Source organism: Eptesicus fuscus, chromosome 9, assembly GCF_027574615.1.
Source record: "Eptesicus fuscus isolate TK198812 chromosome 9, DD_ASM_mEF_20220401, whole genome shotgun sequence".
Taxonomy (NCBI): Eukaryota; Metazoa; Chordata; class Mammalia; order Chiroptera; family Vespertilionidae; genus Eptesicus; species Eptesicus fuscus.
This window is the reverse complement of record NC_072481.1, coordinates 68743826-68765163: the sequence shown is the minus strand read 5'-3', so window position 1 is coordinate 68765163 and position 21338 is coordinate 68743826. Positions and strand designations below refer to the sequence as shown.

Sequence of the window (21338 nt, the reverse complement as noted above, 5' to 3'; positions counted from 1 at the left end):
GTTAGGAACCAGCGGTTCTGGATTGTTAGAGGGATGTCTGACTGCCAGTTTAGGCCTGATCCTTGGGACATATCCTGAGGGTCCCTGATTGGAGGTGGTGCAGGCTGGGCTGAGGGGACCCCACCCCTGTGCATGAATTTTGTGCCCAGGTCTTTAGTGTGTGTGTGTGTGTGTGTGTGTGTGTGTGTGTGTGCACGCGTGTGTCTATTTATTATTGATTATAGCGATTATTCACACACACACACACACACACACACACACACACACACACACACACACTGAATGGCCAGATTATTATGACCACCTGACGTTTGTAGGCAAATTAGCTGTACACTGCATCGTATGGGATATGGAAGCCGAAGGCCTGTTCGAACACCTTTGCTGTCTGCAGTTACCAAGATAAAACGTCTCCAATTCGCACAGGAACACAAGGATTGGGCAGTCAAGCATTGGAAAAAAGTCATGTAGTCCGATGAATCACGTTTCCAGTTGCATCATGCAGATGGCAGAGTGAGAATTTGGCAGAAACAGCATGAAAGCATGCGCCCCACATACAGGAGTACAACCTTTCAAGCTGGTGGGGGCAGTGTTATGGTTTGGGGCATGTTTTCCTGGCATGATTTGGGCCCTTTAATTCGTGTGGAACAACGTCTGAATAGCACAACATACGTAACTATTGTTGCTGATCAAGTTCATCCTATCATGTTGATGGCGTATCCCAATGGAGATGGCTTCTTCCAACAAGACAATGCGCCATGCCACGGTGCTCGTATTGTGCAGGAGTGGTTTCGAGAACATAAGGGAGACTTTACCTTGCTTATGTGGCCCCCACAATCACCAGATCTCAATCCAATTGAGCATTTGTGGGACGAAGTTAAAAGAGCCATCAGGCAGCTGGTTCTACAACCATCAAATCTCACAGAACTGGACAGTGCTCTTCATCAGGCATGGTGTCAGATTCCTCGCATCACCTTTCAACATCTTGTGGAGTCAATGTGAAGAAGAATCGCCACAGTATTGAAGGCAAAAAAGGTGGCCCAATGAAGTACTGATGGGGTGGTCATGGCCACTCAGTGTGTGTATGTGTGTGTGTATATATATCTATATATATATATAAGATTAGGAATCACTAACCTCAGTAAGTAATCAATAGTGGAATAAAGCCTTCAAAATCCTGAAGGGAGTAGGCTACAATCATGAAACATGAGGTTATTAGATTACCTCAAGTGTACTGTATCTAAGGAAGTTGCTAGAGGACACGGATTCCATCAAAATGTTGGAGTAACCAAAAAAGAGATAGGATCCAGTACAGGAGAGAAATGATTACCTAGGGTTATGGTGAAGGGAGATGATAAGAGGGTGTCTGTGCAAGTGGATCTGAAGAGTAATCAGTTCAGATTGGGACAGGAAGACAAAGGGATGTAGAAAGGGATCTAGACACACATACACAAAATGGAGGGGATTTTTATCTGTAGTTTTCCTGTGATGTCTTTGTCTGGTTTTGTTATGAAGGTAATAAAGGGCTCATAAAAATGAGTTAGGAAGTGGTGCCATCTTTTTCTGTTTTTTTTTTTTTTTTTGAGGAGATTGGGGAAGATTGGTGTCAATTCTTCATAAACATTTGGTTTAAAGGTACATTTCATCAGAAAAGCCCTCTGGTTCTGGGCAACCTTCTGGGATAAATGTATTCAGATTTTCTATATCTTGATCAGTTTTGGAAGTGTTTTTCTGGGAATTTGTCTGTTCCATTAGGTTATTTAATTTATAAATTGTGTTCCCTTATACTTTCTATTTTTATTATAAAGTCAGTAGTAATCACCTCCTTTTCATTCTTGTAATTATTCGTCTTCATTTTCTTATGGTCAGCCTGACAGAATGTGAGTTTTGTTGCTATTTTAAAACTCTGTTTCATTTATTTATGTTATATTCTTTATTTTATAATTTTTTTAATTGTCTAAAGTTTTACATATGTCTCTTTTGTCCTCAATTGACACCCCCCCCCCCCCCCCCAGCCATTGCCACCCCAGGCAAGCCTCCACTGTCCCAGTGTCTGTGTCCATTGGTTATGCTAATATGCATGCATACAAGTTCTTTGGTTGCTCTCTAACCCCCCTCCCCCCGCCATTTGTCTCTGGATCTATTCTTGTTCATCAAATTATGTTGATCATTATATCCCATATGTGAGTGAGATCATGTGATATTTATCTTTCTCCTACTGGCTTATTTCGCTTAGCATAATGCTCGCCAGTTCCATCCATGCTGTTGCAAATGGTAAAAGTTCCCTTTTTTTATAGTGGCGTAGTATTCCATTGTGTAGATGTACCACAGTTTTTTAATCCACTCATCTGCTGATGGGCACTTAGGTTGTTTCCAAATCTTAGCTATTGTAAACTGTGCTGCTATGAACATAGGAGTGCATATGTCCTTTCTGATTGGTGTTTCTGGTTTCTTGGGATATAGTCCTAGAAGTGGGATTACTGGATCAAATGGGAGTTCCATTTTTAACTTTTTGAGGAAACTCCATACTGTCTTCCACAGTGGCTGCACCAGTCTGCATTCCCACCAGCAGTGCAGGAGAGTTCCTTTTTCTCCACATCCTTGCCAGCACTTGCCATTTGTTGATTTGTTGATGATAGTCATTCTGACAGGTGTGAGATGGTATCTCTTTGTTGTTTTGATTTGCATCTCTCGGATGATTAGTGACTTTGAGCATGTTTTCATATGTCTCTGGGCCTTCTGTATGTCCTCTTTCAAAAAGTGTCTATTTAGATCCTTTGCCCATTTTTTGATTGGGTTGTTTATCTTCGTTTTGTTAAGTTGTATGAGTTCTCTGTAAATTTTGGAGATCAAACCCTTATCGGAAATATCATTGGGAAATATGTTCTCCCATGCAATAGGCTTTCTTGTTGTTTTGTTGATGGTTCAAGAGGAAGGCACACTTCTAAGCTCTTTTCTATGAAGCCAACATTACTCTAATCCCAAAACCGGATAAAGACACCACAAAAAAAGAGAACTACAGGCCAATATACTTGATGAACATAGATGCTAAAATCCTCAACAAAATTCTAGCAAATCAAATTCAGCATTACATTAGAAAGATCATACACCATGACCAAGAGGGATTTATTCTGGGGATGCAAGGATGGTACAATATCCGCAAATCAATAAATGTGATACATCACATAAACAAATTGAGAGACAAAAATCACATAATCATATCAATCGATGCAGAAAAAGCATTTGAGAAAATCCAACACCCTTTCTTGATAAAAACTCAGCAAAGTGGGCATAGAGGGATCATACCTCAACATAATAAAAGCCTTATATGACAAACCCACAGCCAACATCATACTCAATGGGCAAAAACTAAACTCATTTCACCTAAGAACAGGAACAAGACAGGGATGCCTGCTTTCACCACTCCTGTTGGATATAGTACTGGAAGTGCTAGCCATAGTGATCAGACAAGAAGAACAAATAAAAAGCATCCAAATTGTAAAAGAAGAAGTAAAACTGCCCTTATTTGCAGATGACATGATATTGTACATAAAAAACCCTAAAGACTCCATCAAAAAACTACTAGACCTAATAAATGAATTTGACAATGTAGCAGGATACAAAATTAACACCCAGAAATCTATGGCCTTTTTATACACCAATAATGAACTCACAGAAAGTGAAATGAAAAAAAAAAGCCATTTATCATTGCACCAAAAAAATTAAGATACCTAGGAATAAACTTAACTAAGGAGGTAAAAGACCTGTTATAATTCTTAATTTCCTCCCTCTACTTCTGGTTTAGTTTGCTCTTTTTTCTGGTTTCTTAAGGTGTAAGGTTAGGTTATTGATTTGAGATTTTTAAAATGTAGGTATATATAGCTATAAATTTCCCTTTAAACACTGCTTTCATTTCATCCCACAAATTTTGGTGTATTATGTTTTTATCTCAACATATTTTATAATTCAGCATTCATGTCTCATATTTTTTTTCCTTTGATATATTGGTTATTTAGGACTTCGTTGCTTAATGTCCACATATTTGTTAACTTCCCAGATTTTCTTCTCATTTCTAGTTCCATTACATTGTGTTTGGAGAACATACTTTGTATGATTTAATTTAATTTAAGTTTATTGAAGTTTGTTTTATAGCTTAACATATGGTCTATACTGGAGAATGTGCACTTGAGAAGAAAGTGTGTTCTGCTGTGGAGTGTTCTGTACAGGGATGGGCAAAAATAGGGTTACTGTTGTTTGTATGGAAAATAATACAATAATTAACAAATAAATAATGCAAGAATAAACTCTTGTTTCGTGTACAACTATAAGCCTATTTTTGCCCACCCCTGTATATTGTCTGTTAAGTGCTGTTAGTTTAATGTTCAAGTCTTCTATTTCCTTGTTGGTTTTCTGTCTGGTTGTATCCATTATTGAAAGTGAGGTGTAAAGACTCCAATTATTTTTGTTTGTTTTGATCTGTTTTCAGTTTCTCTTTTTCAATTCTGTAAGTTTCAACTTCATATATATTTGTTCTTAGGTATACATGTTTACAGTTGAAATAGAATTTTTGATGGATTGATCCTTTTATTATAAAATGCCCCCTTTTTTTGTCTCTAGTAACTTTTTCTTAATGTCTGTTGTGTCTGGTAGAGTATGGCTACTCCAGTTCTCTCTCTCTCTCTCTCTCTCTCTCTCTCTCTCTCTCTCTCTCTCTCTCTCTCTCTCTCTCTTTTGTGTGAATCCTCACCTGAGGGTATTTTTTCTACTGCCTTTTTTCAGAGAGAGAGGGAGGGAGTGAGGAAGAGAGGGGGAAAGAGAGGGAGAGAGAGAGAGAGAGAGAGAATGAATGAATGAATGAATGAATGACATCGATGCAAGAGAGGCATATCTACTGGCTGCCTCCTGTTTGTGCCCTGACTGGGGGCAGGGAGAGAGCCCACAACCCAGATACATGCCCTTGACCAGGAATTGAACCCACAATTCTCAGGGCTGACACTGAGAAACACCAGCTCGGGCACTAGCTCTCTTTTTTTTTTTTTAGATTCATGAAGCTGGGGCTGGGGGGGACACCATCTTTCCTCTCTGATGGAGAGGCTGCATGACGACGATGACCCTGCTAGCTCTCTTTTGATTATTGTTTGCATGATATATCTTTTTCCATCCTTTTGCTTTCAATTTATTTGAATCTGAAGTGTCTCTTAAAGACAGCATGTAGTTGAATTGTGTTGTTTTTTAACTGATTTTGCCAGTCTCTGTTTTTTTATTGGAATGCCCAATTAATTTGCATTTAATGTAATTACTGATAAGGTAGGATTTATTGTCTGTCCTTTTGCTATTTTTTTTTTTGTATATTTAAAGAATTTTTTTTTCCTGTTGTTGCTCCTCTATGTTCATGTACTATTGCATTTTTGTTTGTTTGTGTTTTTTTTTGTCCTGAATAGCTTATTTTCTAATACCGTTGAAATCCCTTGTTGGTTTTTTCACTATTTATGTTTTTCATTTTATAGAGGTTGACCTGGGAATTACAATTAATAACTTTATTTCAGTCAAATTCAGATTAATATTAACATAATTTCAATAATATACAAAAATTTTCCTCCTGCATAGTTCCACCCCTTCTTCTTCTATTGTTATTTTTGTCATGGAAATTACATCTTTATATATCTTTTAAGTCAATAGGAGTAAAAAAGTCACAAATTTAAAAATTATACTGTCTTTTATATATACCTATGTAGTTACCTTTACCATGCTCTTTATTTTTTCAAGTGGAGATGAGTTACTATCTAGTGTTTTTTTATTTCAGCCATGTTGAAGGGACACTCTTGTGTATTTCTTATACATCAAGTCTGCTGGCAATCGATTACCTTATTTTGCTTATTTTTGTTTCTCTGTGAATGTTTTAATTTTTCTTTTATTTTTGAAAAGTAGTTATAGATTCTTGGTTGACAGTTGTATCTCCCCCCCCCCCTCCCCGTACTTTGAATATGTCTTCCCATTGCCTTCTGGCCCCCATGGTTTGTGATGAGAAATTAATTTAATTATATTTAGGATCTCTACATGTGACAAGTTCTTTATCTTTGGCTTCTTTCAGGCTTCTTTTCTTTTTGACAGTTGATTATGGTATGTCTAGGTGTGGGTCTCTTTGAGTTTATCCTCGTTGTAGTTTCTTGAGTTTTTTGGTGTTTAGATGATTGTTTTTCATTAAATTTGGGGGAATTTTTAGTTATTTATTCAACATTTTTTTTCTCTCTCTCCCATTATGTGTATGTTTTGATATCTTTAGTGGAGTCCTTAAGGTACCTTTTGTTTTTTCCATCTGTTTTTTTTTTCTTTTTCTGTTTTTCAGTGGATAATCTCAATTGACCTATCTTCAAATTCTCTGATTCTTTCTCTTGCTGGTTCAAATCTGCTGCTGAAACCTTGAAGTGAATTTTTCATTTTAGTTATTGTACTTTTCAACTCCAGAATTTTTTTTTCCATGATTTCTCTTTATTGGTATTTTCTACTTGTTAGACATTAATCTCATACTTTTCTTTCGTTCTTTAGACATGAATTTCCTTTAGTTCTTTGAACATGTATAAAATAGCTGATTTTAAAACTTTGTCTAGTGAGTTCAATGTTTGGGTTTCCTCAGGGACAGTTCCTATTGACAGTTTTTTTTTACTTGAGTATGAGCCATACTTTTTTAGAAATGTCTTCTTTATTTTATTGAAAACTATACATATGAAATAATGTGGCAGGCCTGACAATCAGATATTCACCACTCCCCAGTGTTTGTCATTGTTAGTTTATTGTTGTTTGTTTAGTGTATTTTTTCTGAATTCTGTAAATCTATATTCTTTGTTGTGTGTGGCCCTACGGTGTCTCTACTCAATTAACTTAGTGGTCAGCTAATTATTGGACAGAGGTTTCCTTAAATGCGTGGGACCACCAGTAAGTCTCCCAGTCTTTGTTGGGGTACAACTTCACCACTCAGCCAGGAAGTTTGTAACTTGCCTTACTCTTTACTTTCTGCTTGTGTAGACCTTCCAGGTTAGCCAGAGGCAAGCACTTAGGGCCTTTGTAGGTCTTTCCTGAGCATGTGTACAGCCCTGGACATGTGCAGAGCCCTGTGCTATGTGTGACCATCTAGATTTTTAAGTATATATTGGAGCTTTTCTAAGTCCTCAGTTTTTATGTTTTTCGGTTAGCTTATTGTTTGCCTCAACTGTTATCCACTGCCTTGGTCAGCCACAATATTAAACAATTGCCTCTGATTATTTTTGTCATACTTTATGCACTGACTGAGCTCTGTGTCAGGTTAAATTAGGATAGATTTGGGAGTTGGGTCTTCCAGGATACCACTAAATTTGTCAAATAATGACAATACTTGGGGAATGCGGTAGTGAAAGAGCTCTCACCCTCTTCTGCCCATCTTAGGTGGCTGCTAGGCTACTGGTTTTCATGAGGCTTATGGAATGTTGGCTTTTTCCCTAGTTAAACAATGATTTTATTGCTTGAGTACATAGACATTTTATGCAATCAGGGCAAAGGCTATGGATGACTCGTATTTCCAGTTGAGAAGGGAGAACTCGTTTGGTCTTATAATATCAAGCCCCAACCAGTGAATATGGCTCTCTATCAGAATCAGATGGAATTAAGTATCCTTAACCTTTCTGTTCCTCTCAAGATGCTTTGAACAGCAACAGCTTTCTTAAATGGTTGAGATCCTAAGGAAGATCAGGAGCAAGTCCTTTGGACTTAAGAATTCTCAAGATTTTATTGCCTGTCACAAAACATACTTGTGCAACACCATGTGAGTCAATATCACACAAATTTGTGAGGGAGGCAGGTCCTTCTTTGCCAGTTTGTAGATCTACTCCTTCATGTCCTAAGATGGGAACTTCAGCCAGGTGGGAATGCTGTGGCAGTAGGGAAGAACCTACTGGGACAAGCGCTTCCCAGGACAGGAGCATGCATTCAACTCACGATGGCTGTCAGGCAGTGAAAAAGAGAGCATCAGTTGGGAACACTGCAGGAAGCCACCCAGCATGCTGGAGGTCAGATGTTGGCTTTCAAAATTATTGTGGATCTGGGGTGGGAGGATGGGAATAGGGCAAAATAATATGCCACAAAGTTTGCTGGTCTTATCAAGATTTATCCATCTTTCTTAATAAATTCTTCCCAGGTTGCTGCAAGCCTTTGGTTAATTTTTAGAGTTTGGAAAAGTTGACTGTTTTTGCCAGTTGTTGGTTTAATGAAGGAGATGATTTTTGAATGTTCTTATTTTGCTATTTTTGCTGATGTCTTACTGTTAAGTATGTAGTTTGCAAATATTTTTTCAAATCTGTCACTTATTAAGCCTCTTAACAGTGTCTTTCAAAGAGTAAAAGATTTTTATTTGATGAAATCTTGTCAAATATTTTCTTTTCTGGATCATCCTTTTGGTGTTGTTTCAAAGAACCCTTTTTTCTAGCTCTAGATCCTAATGATTTTTCTCTTCTACAAGGTAAATAGTTTTACAATTTACATTTAAACTTATAATCTATTTTGAATTAATATTGATATAGTGTGTGAGATTTAGGTCACTATTTCCCCCCTCCCCCCCATGTATAGCCAGTTGCTTCTGCAACCAAATGTTGAAAAGACTTTGTTCATTGAATTGCTTTTGCACTTTTGTGAAAAAAATCAGTTAGCCATCCTCAGGTGAGGGAGTTATATAATTTGGGGAAGTTACAGCAGGATATAAGAGTTAAGTAGTTTTCACATATTAGATCCAAAATGAAGCAATCAGATCCAAAATAAAGAATTAAAATACTGCTACAGAAGTACTGTTTAGAATGGGGGGTGGGGTGCTATCTTTCATTATAAGCTTCATTTGATTTTTAGAATATGCATTTATATAACTTTAAAATAAAAACAAAATACTGTAATGCCAGCGCCTTAGGATAAAATTCAAGCCTTAAATGTTTAGTTTTACTTTTGAAACATTTTTTCCTGTGGGAAAAATATTCAAAATAATGCATGGAAAAATATGTAATTTAAGTATTCAAAAGTACATACCTGCTTAATCACATCCTAATTAAGAATTAAAACCTTGCCAGATCCTTCACTCTGTCCCTTCCCAGTCATACCTCCTTCCTTAGTAGAAACTACCATCCTAGTCCTTTTTTTGCTTTGTTTTTTCCACTTAAAAATACATTTTTGAACTGTATATATTTTTCTTGTTAATGAAAGTTATATAAATGGATCCTACTTCCAGCATTCTTTGTGATTCATCTCTATTGTTGCATATATTATTGTAGTTCATTCATTATCATTGCTATACATTGTTATTTCAATATCCCACTATTTATTTATTATTGATGGAAATTTGGGATGTTAACACTTTTATGAATAACTAGAGGCCCAGTGCATGAAATTCTTTCCCAGGGGTTGGCGGGGAATGTGTGTCCCTCAGCCCAGCCTGCACCCTCTCCAATCTGGGACCCATTGAGGGATGTCCCACTGCCCATTTAGGGCAGTCCTCTTACAATCCAGGACTGCTGCCTCCCAACAGCTCACTTGCCTGCCTGCCTGATTGCCCCTAACCGCTTCTGCCTGCCAGCCTGATCAACCCCTAACCACTCCCCTGCCAACCTGATAGACGCCTAACTACTCCGCTGCTGGCCCGATTGCCCCCAACTGCCCTCCCCTGCTAGCCCAGTAACCCCTAACTGCCCTCCCTTGCCAGCCTGGTTGCCCCCCCACTGCCCTCCCCTGCAGGTCTGGTCAACCCTAACTGCCCTCCCCTGCAGGCCTGGTCCCCCCCAGCTGCCCTCCCCTGCAGGCCTGGTCCCTCCCAATTGCCCTCCTCTGCTGTCCTGATCGCTCCCAATTGCCCTCTCCTGCAGGCCTGGTCCCCCCCAACTGCCCTCCCCTGAAGTCTTGGTCTCCCCCCCCAACTGCCTTCTCCTGCAGGGCTGGTCCCTTCTGACTGCCCTCCCCTGTTGGCCTGATTGCCCCCAACACCCTCCCCTGCAGGCCTGGTCACCCCTAACTGCCTTCTCCTGCAGGCCTGGTCCCCCCCAACTGCCCTCCCCTGCAGGACTGGTCCCTCCCAACTGCCCTCCTCTGCTGGCCTGGTCACCCCTAACTGCCCTCCCCTGAAGGCCTGATTGCCCCCAACTGCCCTCCCTTATAGGCCTGGTCCCTCCCAACTGCCCTCCCCTGCAGGCCTGATTGCCCCCAACTTCCCTCCCCTGCAGGCCTGGGTCCCCCCCAACTGCCCTCCCCTGCAGTCCTGGTCACCCCTAACTGCCCTACCCTGCTGGCCTGATCACCCACAACTGCTCTCCCCTGCCAGCCATCTTGTGGTGGCCATCTTGTGTCCACATGGGGGCAGCCATCTTTGACCATATGGGGGCGGCCATCTTGTGTGTTGGAGTGATGGTCAATTTGCATATTACTCTTTTATTAGATAGGATGCTGCTGTGCATTTTCTTGTACCTGTCTCCTAGTGCACAGTTATATTCAGTAAATACATACTAATGTGGTTAGAGTGGATCTATGATAGATTTTCAGACATACTCAGATTTTCCCCCCAAAGTGTTTGTAACAGTTTATAGTCTCATCAACAAAGTTCTTTTTGCACTTCATCTTTACCAACACTTTGTATTGTTAATTTTACTTTTAGCCATTCTAGAGGGTGTGTAATGTTACCTTATAGTTTTTTATCTTTTTTATTTTTCATTTTCCTGTTTCGAAATGTGGTTGTACTTTTTTGTTTTTATTAGCCAGGTGTTGTAAATATTTTGTGTGTATTTGAAAAGAATGTGTACTCTGCAGTTTTTTGGGTGCAATATTTATATGTATTTGTTAAGTCAGTTTTGTTAACCATGCTAAAAACTTCTACATCCCTACTAATTTAATTTCTGCATGTTCAATTTAGGGAGGTTTGTTAACTTTTTCTATTGCTATTATGGATTTGTCTTTCCTGTGTTGCTATCAATTGTTTTACAAATATATATGAATCCATGATATTGGGGCACACAAATTTAGAATTGTTCTTTGTTTCTGATGAGTTGAATCTTTTATCATTATCTCTGGTAATGCTTTTTGCTTTGAAGTCTACATTGATTGATAATATCATAGCAGTGCCAGCCTTATTATAACTAGAGTTTGTGATTCCTTTTTCCCCCCAAACTTTTATTTAAAAACTTTCTGTGCATTTATGCTTTAGAGCTATTTGATGTATACACCATATCATTTTACTTTCAATTCCATCTAACACTCCTTGTCTTTTAATTATAGCATAAAGTTTGTTTAGATTTCATATAATTACTGATGTATTGATGTTTATATCTGATCTTAGGTGTTTTCTATTTATTCTGACTTTGTATTCTTTTTCTCACCTTTCTTGCCATCTTTTGGATTGAGTATTTTTATTCTCACCTTCCCCCACTTTTTTTAAAACATTGTTTTGTCTATGGCCTGAAGTCTGATTTTTGTTTATCGAAAAATATCCTTTTTTTTTCACCTTTATTTTTGAAGGATAGTATCATTAGATATAGAAGATGTTGTTCCAACACCTCCATTATTTTCTGATAAGTCAGCCATTACCTGTATTATCATTTCCCATATGTAAACTCTTCTTCTCTGGAGGCTCTCAAGGTTTTCTCTTTGGCCTTTAGCAGCTTGAATATGATATGTATATAGTATTGGTTCTTTGTGTTTTTTTCTGCTTGGGTTTGTTAAGATTCTTGGATCTGTAAGTTAATGTTATCTACCAAGTTTGGGATGCTTTTGACTATTACTTCTTCAACAAAAATTATTTTGTACCTTTTTTTGCTCCTCTTTCATTCTGTATCTATGTTGAGTGGGTTATATCTATATTCGACTACCTGAGATTGTCCTACTGGTCTCCGAGTCTGTTAAATTTTCTCCAGTCATTTCACTTTGTTTTTTGGATTGGATAGTTTTATTGCCCTATTTCAAGCTTCCCAGTTCTTTCTTCTGCCTTCTGGTGATTTTAAATTTTATGTAAAAGCTTTTTATTTTTTATATAGAGTTTCTACCAATACTTAGAATGTTTTCTTTTAATTTTAATGATAGAATGCTTTAAACTCCTTATATGCTAACTACAACAGCCAGGGTACTCAAAATCACTATCTAGTGATTCTTTTCCCCCCTCTGAGTATGAATCAAGTTTTCTGTGTTTTTTTGTTTGTTTGTTTGTTTGTTTTGCATATTATGTAACTTTTGTTTGAAAACTGGACATTGTGAATATGTTTTAGTGACTCTGGATTGTTAATGTTCCTCTAAGAATTATTGGGTGAAGTTTAGTGTCAGATTTTGAATCTTTCTCTGTGGTTTTCTTGCTTCTAGGGATTCTTATTACCAACTATTCTGCTGGGTGTGGGTTTTTTCTTTTGACACTTCAGTCTTGTAGGGCTTCAGCTATCTGCTGCCCTAATTGTGCACAGCTGTGGAATGTACCCTTTTGAAAAAGCATCAAATTCAGTACAGCTCTATTTTTCAATGTAGTTTTTTTTCCCCCCTCTGGCCTCTGCCAACTTTTCTGCTTTTAATGTCTTTAGTTCTTCCCTGTGCATACATAGTTTATTAGTCATCCAGTGATTTGGGCAGTTTATACTGAGAATTTTTGTTTCACTCCTCTGCTTCTCTTGCTGCCATGCTCTCTCCATTTAAATTTTCAGCTGCTTTTCCAGGCCTAAACTCTTTGTGCTAAACTCTTGAGTCCTATGGTGATACTATCTTTTTGCATAGATAGTTTTTTTTTTAATATATTTCATTGATTTTCTACAGAGAGGAAGAGAGAGGGATAGAGAGTTAGAAACATCGATCAGCTGCCTCTTGCACACCCCCCACTGGGGATGCGCCCGCAACCAAGGCACATGCCCCTGACCGGAATCGAACCTGGGACCCCTGAGTCCGAAGGCCGACGCTCTATCCACTGAGCCAAACCAGTCTCGGCTGCATAGATAGTTTTTGTTTGCTTTTGCCATACCTGGGGTCTCCAGCAGTTTGGGGTTATCTTAATTAAATTTTAAGGATTGGGATTTTTTTAAATTTGGCCATCTAGATGTCTTCAGGTAAGGCTGCAGTACATGCAAGGACTTGTTTAGTTCTGACTCACTAGAGTTAAGTCCTTTGGGATCTCAACTCAAGCATTTAGTATGATTCCCACCATACCGAACCTTGGACTCCCCTTTTAGTTCCCCTTGCTCTACAACAATGTGAGAAGTAATGATCAGTTTCTCAGCTGTCTCATCTGGATTGGCAAATAACTCCAAGGCAAAAGCATCCTTGGGTACTGGGTTTATATCTGTAGGTTTCCATCTTGTCTTGGATCTTTGCCTGGTCATTCTTTACTGTTGTATTAGCTCCTTGATGTCTTCAAATTGATGATTTTTAATATTTTGTTTAGATTCTCTAGTATGTCTCAGTAGATGGAATATTGCCTATTGATAAATATTGCCTATTCTGCTATTAAATTATTTCAGGAGTGCCTAGATCAGTGGGTGCATATGATATCATTAGGATAATGTCTCTGTTTCTTGGGTTGGATTTTGTATGTGGTGGCTTCATTCCTAAATATGTTATCTTCATGAGGTAGCAAAAAGATAGCCAGCCACTGGGTGCTCTGACCTATATCATTCTTGTAGGTGTTATTTCCACTGAAGAGTGTACCTTTTCCAGTGCTTGAAAAAAACCTGAGAAGGATTCCAAATGTCTCTCTTTGAACCATACTCCTATGCATAAACAAATAAAAGGTACTCCTCTGAACACCCTGGGTGTCACCTGCTCATGCCTTGATTCAGGGGCCTAGAATTGGCACAACTTTAACAGTTGAGTAAGAATGTTACCTTGCCCAGCTGGTGTGGCTCAGTGGTTGAGCGTCGACCTATAAATCAAATAGTAACTCTCTAGGGCTAAGAATAATTTTAATATGGTATCTTTAAGATAGAGTTGTTGTGTTAGCTACTGCTGTGTAACAAATTACTTTAAAACTTGGTAGTTTGAAACCAACATTAGAACAGTAAGTCTATGAGCCAGCTAGGCAGTATTTCTGATCTTCATTTGGCTCATTTTTGAGTGTACATTCAGTAGCCAACCAGAAAGGTGGCTCTGCCCCTCGTGGCTGGGTTCTTTAGGATGGCCTGGGATGGTATATCTGACTGTTCTCTCCTCCTCCAGTAGGTTAGCGAGGGCTTGTTCTCATGATGGCAGGGTTCCAAGAGGACAAGTATGCATGGTTCCTGGGACTTAACTCAAAACTGGCGAACTGACATCTGCTTTATTCTACTGGTTAGGTTTCCTTATAAGGTCAAGCCCAGAGTTAAACTTTGGGGAAAAAGACTCCACCTCTTGATGGGAGAAACTGCGAAGCCTCCTTGCCAAAAGAGTGGATAAGGGGTGCTGCAGAATTGAGGCTGTTTTTGCAGATAGACTTTGGGGCTCAAGCTGTGTAATTAATTTTTACTGTGTATTTAGTTCTAGGTTGAGCTTTGGTATATTTCAGTAGGAATTGTGCTTGAGAATTGAACTTGGGGCAAGTATAAATTAAATACATCAATCTGTTCAGTATCCAGATGACTCTAGTTATACTTGTTTCATTGGATGTGTCTGATAGGATTTTGGAAGCATAGAATTGCCAGTTTTAGGGTAATTGTAGTACCAGTTACAGATGTAGAAAGATGATCATTTGTATCTTTACTCTTTTGGTTATAAACGAGTGTTCTTTTTTGTGTTCATTATTATCATTCTAACTTGCTTAATTTGAGAATTTGACTTTATTTTTTCTTCTAGTGTAATATTTTCATATTGTGGTTTTAAAAAACAGATTTATTAAAGTATAATTACATAGTAAATTACAAATTTTAGAGTGTATAGTTTGAACAGATTTGACATCTATATAAACCCATCAGTAGTTGCCTGTCTAATATCTGAAAACTATCATTTCATATATGTTTCTGGTTTCTAAGTTAGAGACAACCTCAATTTCTATTATTTTATCTTGCCCTTGTATTAATTTCTCCTCTTGATATTTTTAAAATTGTGGTAAAATATATAACATTAACCATTTTTAAGTGTACAGTTCAGTGGTAAGTATGTTTATATTGTTGTGAAACGGGTCTCTGGAACTTTTTATCTTTCAAAGATTAAACTTTTTACCCATTAAACACTAATTTTTTTTCCTTTCTACTTTATTTTTCTCTGATTTTTGACCACTTTAGATATTATATGTCAGTGAATTCATACAGTATTTGTCCTTTTGTGATTGGCTTATTTCACTTAATATAATGTCCCCAAGGTTCATCCATCTATATATATAAAAGCCTAAGTGACCATTCAACCGTGATGTGCACTGACCACCAGGGGCAGACGCTGGATGCAGGAGCTGCGGAGCTGTGGTGACTTGGCAGCTGTGGTTCTTGGGTGAAGCACCTAGAACCAGAGAGAAGGGAGCCTGATTCCGGGGTTCGTCACCTGAGAACCGCCCTCTTGCAATCCAGGACCCCTTGGGGGATGTCAGAGAGCCAGTTTTGGCCTGATTCCTGCAGGCAGGCCAGAGGGGCCCCACCGGTGCATGAATCCGTGCACCGGGCCTCTAGTAATGTAACATGTTAACAGGATTTCCTTCTCTCTTTTTTTTTTTGTTAATCCTCACCTGAGGATATTTTTTTCATTGATTTTTTAGAAAGAGTGGGAGGGAGGGAAGGGAAGAGAAGACAGAAAGAGAAACATTGAAAAAATGGGCAAAGGATCTAAATAGACACTTTTTTAAAAAAAGAGGACATACAGAAGGCCCAGAGACATATGAAAACATGCTCAAAGTCACTAATAACCCGAGAGATGCAAATCAAAACAACAATGAGATACCATCTCACACCTGTCAGAATGGCTATCATCAACAAATCAACAAATGACAAGTGCTGGGTATCACCTGCTCATGCCTTGATTCAGGGGCATGTGGAGAAAAAGAAACCCTCCTGTACTGCTGGTGGGAATGCAGACTGGTGCAGCCACTGTGGAAGACAGTAAGGAGTTTCCTCAAAAAGTTAAAAATGGAACTCCCATTTGACCCAGTGATCCCACTTCTAGGACTATATCCCAAGAAACCAGAAACACCAATCACCAGAAACACTGTTCTTAACAGCACAGTTTACAGTAGCTAAGATTTGGAAACAACCTAAGTGCCCATCAGCAGATGAGTGGATTAAAAAACTGTGGTACATCTACACAATGGAATACCATGCCACAATAAAAAAGAAGAAACTTTTACCATTTGTAACAGCATGGCTGAAACTGGAGAGCATTATGCTAAGCGAAATAAGCCAGTTGGAGAAAGATAAATATCACATGATCGCACTCATATGTGGAGATATAATGATCAACATAATCTATGTAATAAAAGAGTAACATGCTAATTGATCATTCCTTCGCGACACCCACCAGCCAATCAGGAGTGAGTATGCAAATTAACCCAACAAAGATGGTGGGTTAATTTGCATACACAGGCACCCAGTGGCCGGTCAGGATGCTTGCTTTGTTGCCATGGTGACAACACAGGTGTTTCTCACTGTGCCAGCCACTCAGGGCCTCTGGGCAGCGTGGGAAGGAGAAAAGGTGGCTCCGGGCAGAGCAAAGTCAGAAAGGCGTCTCCGGTTCGGAGCAAAGGCTGTGCCGGCAGCCAGGGTAAGGAAGGCCCATTATGCACGAATCTTCGTTCATCGGGCGTCTAGTTTGATTAGTAAGAATATATCCAGAGACAAATGGTAGGGGAGGGAGGGTGGTTAGAGAGCAACCAAAGGACTTGTATGCATGCATATTAGCAAAACCAATGGACACAAACACTGGGGCGGTGGCGGCTTGCCCAGGGTGGGAATGGCTGGGGGTGGGGGTGGTCAATTGGAAGAAAAGGAGACATGTAAAACTTTAGAAAATAAAAATAAATAAATAAAAAAAGAAAGAGAAACATTGATGTGAGAGGCATATCAACTGGTTGCCTTCTGCACTCAACCCAGCTGGGGCAGGAAATTGAACACACAACCCAGGCATGTGCCGTTGATCAGGAATTGAATCCACGACCCTTTGGTGTACAGGCCGACACTCTAACCACTGAGCACACTGGTCAGTGCATAATATTCCATTGTATGTATATACCACATTTCCTTTATGCATTCACCTGCCAATGGACATTCAAGTTGCTTCCATGTCTTGGCTATTGTGAATAATGCTGCAGTGAGCTTGGGTGTGTAAATATCTTGGAGATCCTACTTTGAATTCTTTTGCATTCATAGCCAGACTGGGATTGCAGGATCATATGGTAATTCTATTTTTAATTTTTTGAGAAACTTCCATAAGATAATGTCTGCACCATTTACATTCCCACCAACAATGTACAAGAGTTCCAATTCTCTGCATCCTTGTCGACATTGTGATTTTCTTTTTTTAAATATATTTTATTGATTTTTTACAGAGAGGAAGGGAGAGGGATAGAGAGCTAGAAACATCGATGAGAGAGAAACATCGACCAGCTGCCTCCTGCACACCCCCCACCGGGGATGTGCCCGCAACCAATGTACATGCCCTTGACCGGAATCGAACCTGGGACCCTTCAGTCCGCAGACCGACGCTCTATCCACTGAGCCAAACCGGTTTCGGCGACATTGTGATTTTCTGTTCTTTGGATTGTGGCCATCTTATTGGATGTGAAATAATTTCTTATTTTGATTTTGATTTATGTTTCTCTTATGGTTAAGAAGGTTGGACATCTTTTCATATACTTGTTGGGTATTTGTGTATCTATTTTGGATATTTGTGTAGTCAAATCCTTTACCCATTTTTTGATATTTTTTTTTAATGTTGGGTGTTAGATGTTCTTTTTATATTTTGGATATTAACCCCTTATCAAATATATGATTTGCAAAAATTATTCTCCACTTCTGTAGATTGCCTTTTTCCTCTGTTGATTGTTTCCTTTGATGTGCAGAAGATTTTGGTAGGGATTGCATTGAACTTTAGATCACTGTGGGTAGTATGGACATTTTAACAATGTTACAGTGTTTCAGTTCATGAACATGGGATGTCTCTATTTATTTGTCTCTTTGATTTGTTTTAGTAATGTTTTGTAATTTTTTTCATGTATAAGTCTTTTGCCTTCTTGGTTAAGTCTGTCCCAAGTATTATATTATTTCTTATGCTTTTTAAATGAGATTGTTTTCATTATTTTGTTTTTCAGTTTGATCATTTTTAGTACATAGAAACAACTCATTTTCATATGCTGATTTTATATCCCACAATTTTGCTAATCATTTACTGATTTTAACAGTTGTTTTTAAAAATCTGTAGAATTTTCTATCTAAAAGACCATGTTATCAGCAAACAGATAATTTTGTTTCTTCCTTTCCAATTTGGATGCCTTTTATTTCTTTTTCTGATTTATTTGCTCTGGCTAGTACTTTAAGTACTGTGTTGGAAAGAAGTAGTATGTATAAGTGGGCATCTGATCTTCTTGATCTTAAAGAAAACATTTTCAGCCTTTCATAATTAAGTATGATGTTATCTGTGGGTTTTTCACATATGGCTTTGATTATGTTGAGGTAGTTTCATTCTATTCTTAGTTTGTTGATTGTCTCTGTTAATGCTTTTTCAGCATCAGCTGAGATTATTGTGATTTCTGTCCTTCATTCTGTTATGGTGTATTACATTGATTTTTTATTTGTTGAGCCATCTTGCCTTCTAGGAATAAATCCAACTTGATCATCCTAATATATAAAAAGCCCGGGGCCGTCACAACCAAACAACTGGACAGACGACCGAACAGCAGGCTGTGTGGGGCGACAAGGCCAGCAGGGGGGTTAGTGAGGGACGACCAAACGACTGAACAGCAGGCTGCGTGGGGTGATCAGGCCAGCGGATGGGGGGAAGTTAGGGGCAACCATGCCGGTAGAGGGGAGCAGTTGGGGGCGACCAGGCCGGCAGTGGGGGGGGGCAGTTAGGGGTGATCAGGCTTGCAGGGGGGGGGGCAGTTAGGGGCAATCAGGCAGACAGACAGGTGAGCAGTTAGGAGCCAGCCGTCCCAGATTGTGAGAGGAATGTCCGACTGCCAGTTTAAGCCCGATCCCCGGGAATGGGCCTAAACCAGCAGTTGGACATCCCCCAAAGGGTCCCAGATTGGGGGCTGAAGGGACTCCCCCCCTCCCCCCTGTGCACAAATTTCGTGCATCTGTCCTCTAGTTATGATATAATTCTCTTAATGTGCTGTTGAACTTGGTTTGCTGAGGATATTTTTTTCTCAATATTCATCAGTCATATTGGATTAGGGTCCACACTTACGATCTCATTTGAACCTCAGTTATGTCCTTAAAGGCCCTGTCTTCAAATATACAATCACATTGTGTGTTAGGGCTTCACAATATGCATTTTATAGGGACACAATTAAGTCCATAACAGCTTTTATGTAGTGGTTCTAATTTATTTCCTAGAGAACCTACCATACTCAGTATATTAGTTTTTGATGACTGGTCTTAACAGATTACCACAGACTAGATAGATGGCTCAAAACAACATAAATTTATTTTCCCATAGTTCCGGAAGTCAGAAGTTTGAAATCAGTATCACTGGGCAGAAATTAAGGTGTCAGCAGGGTTATTCTCTCTCTGAAGGCTCTAGAAAGAATTCATCCCTTTCCAATAAAAGATTTTACTTGGCTGATTTTTGCCAATCATATTTTCACTTAGACATAGTTATTTCATAAAGTAACTGACTAGATCCAGAAGTGATGTGAATTTTTTCCCTCCGATCTTTGAAAATGTGACTTCAATTCAGCCTGAATTTTACTTGTTTTTCTTCTATATTCCTATGTACATTTTAGGATACAACACAAAATTTCTGTAGTCAGTCTACATTGTTATGCTTTTATAATGTGCTCATCCAGTGAAAATGCTAAAATGAGATAAATGAATTTTTGTCCACATTGTAGTTCAGAAAATACACAAGTAAACCAATAGGGTTGATACAGAACTGTTACTAGTTGCAATAGCAGTTGAGAAACACAGCTATACATAGCTGAGGAAATTAAAGAAGGATCTGTCAGGGTGACTGGGCTAATTATTTGAAAAACTAGTAAAAAGGTATTAGCGAAGTTGAAGAAAGATAGTAGGTATAGTTCACCATGTGAAAAGGTATGAAAGCTGAGAGCATGAGGGCTGTTCTGAGAGTTGAAGAATTTGGAGTAGTAGAAGCATGGGGTAAAAGTGAGAGTAAAAATTAGGGATAGATAGAGATGAGGTCATTGATGGTACTATTGAAGGACTTGAAGCAAGATATGACATCTGCAAAAGGATTACTTTTATAGTTCTGGAAAGGATGAATTTGAGAAGATAGTCTGGAAATAGAACAGTTATAGTAATCTAGGTATGAATGGCAATAGGTATGCTGGTGCCGTTTTTTGAGAGTAAGAATTCAGACCAGTTACAAGTCTGTTTCAGGCAGGGGAAAGACATGTTTAGAGTTCAGAGTAGGATATACTGAGTCTTCAGAATTTATAGAATGTGATAAAATTAGAGATAAGTAGATTTTTTACAAGTAAATTTTCAGTGGAGTGTTGGGGTGAAGGTTACATTATACTAGATTAAATTGAGGAAGTAGGAGAGTATCAGTATATGCTATTCTCTGTAATGATTCCTGGTATTAAAGTACTGAATCAGTGTTAGCCATTATTATAGCTACTATTAGTATATACTTTTATGTATCTTACTCTGTATTTTTTTCTTCAACTATTTGGCATTTTTTTGATATGTACATAATAGCATTAGGTAAACATTGATCTAGATAGTATGTTTTATGAACAAATTCTGATTTTAATTATAGCTATTGACATACTATTAAAGTTATTACAACAAATTTTGTAAAATGTTTTGAAGAGAACTACAAACTATTTCTCATTTAAATAGATTATTTTTCTAAAAAAATAATGGGACTTAGCAAGTTTCATGAAGGTTAAAATACTCATGTTTTAGTTGAACAGTTTTTCAGATAGATATCTTACCAAGAAAAATTTTGATTTGCAGTTTTTAATTTAAAAGCATTGTGTCATAGATGTAATTATTCATATCTGGAACAGAAAACTAAATGATGGTTTTACTTGTATTCTTTCAGGTTTGATTTAATTTTGAATGAGATTGTTCCTGCAGCAAGATGTTAATAAGACAAAATCTAGGTAAGTAGAAGACTACTTTTTTAAAATAGTACATACCAAACTAGGAATAATACCAAAAAAAAATTTTAAGTGCCTTCTAGTCCAGAATCAATGAGTTTTTTAATAAAATCCTGAAATATAAAGAATTGACTTT

At 38.3% G+C, this 21338-nt stretch overlaps 1 protein-coding gene and 1 pseudogene across 1 annotated transcript in view; one reads left to right on the top strand and one right to left on the bottom strand.

The window, feature by feature from the left end:
• Positions 1-21338, top strand: part of ZNF644 (zinc finger protein 644) — a 139253-nt gene that overhangs the window by 22623 nt on the left and 95292 nt on the right. Inside the window, 1 exon segment of the mRNA XM_054721348.1 lies at positions 21145-21205. Coding sequence (XP_054577323.1) covers positions 21162-21205 — 44 coding nt within the window. The 5' untranslated portion in view covers positions 21145-21161.
• LOC114227474 (40S ribosomal protein S13-like) lies at positions 7511-8029 on the bottom strand (annotated as a pseudogene).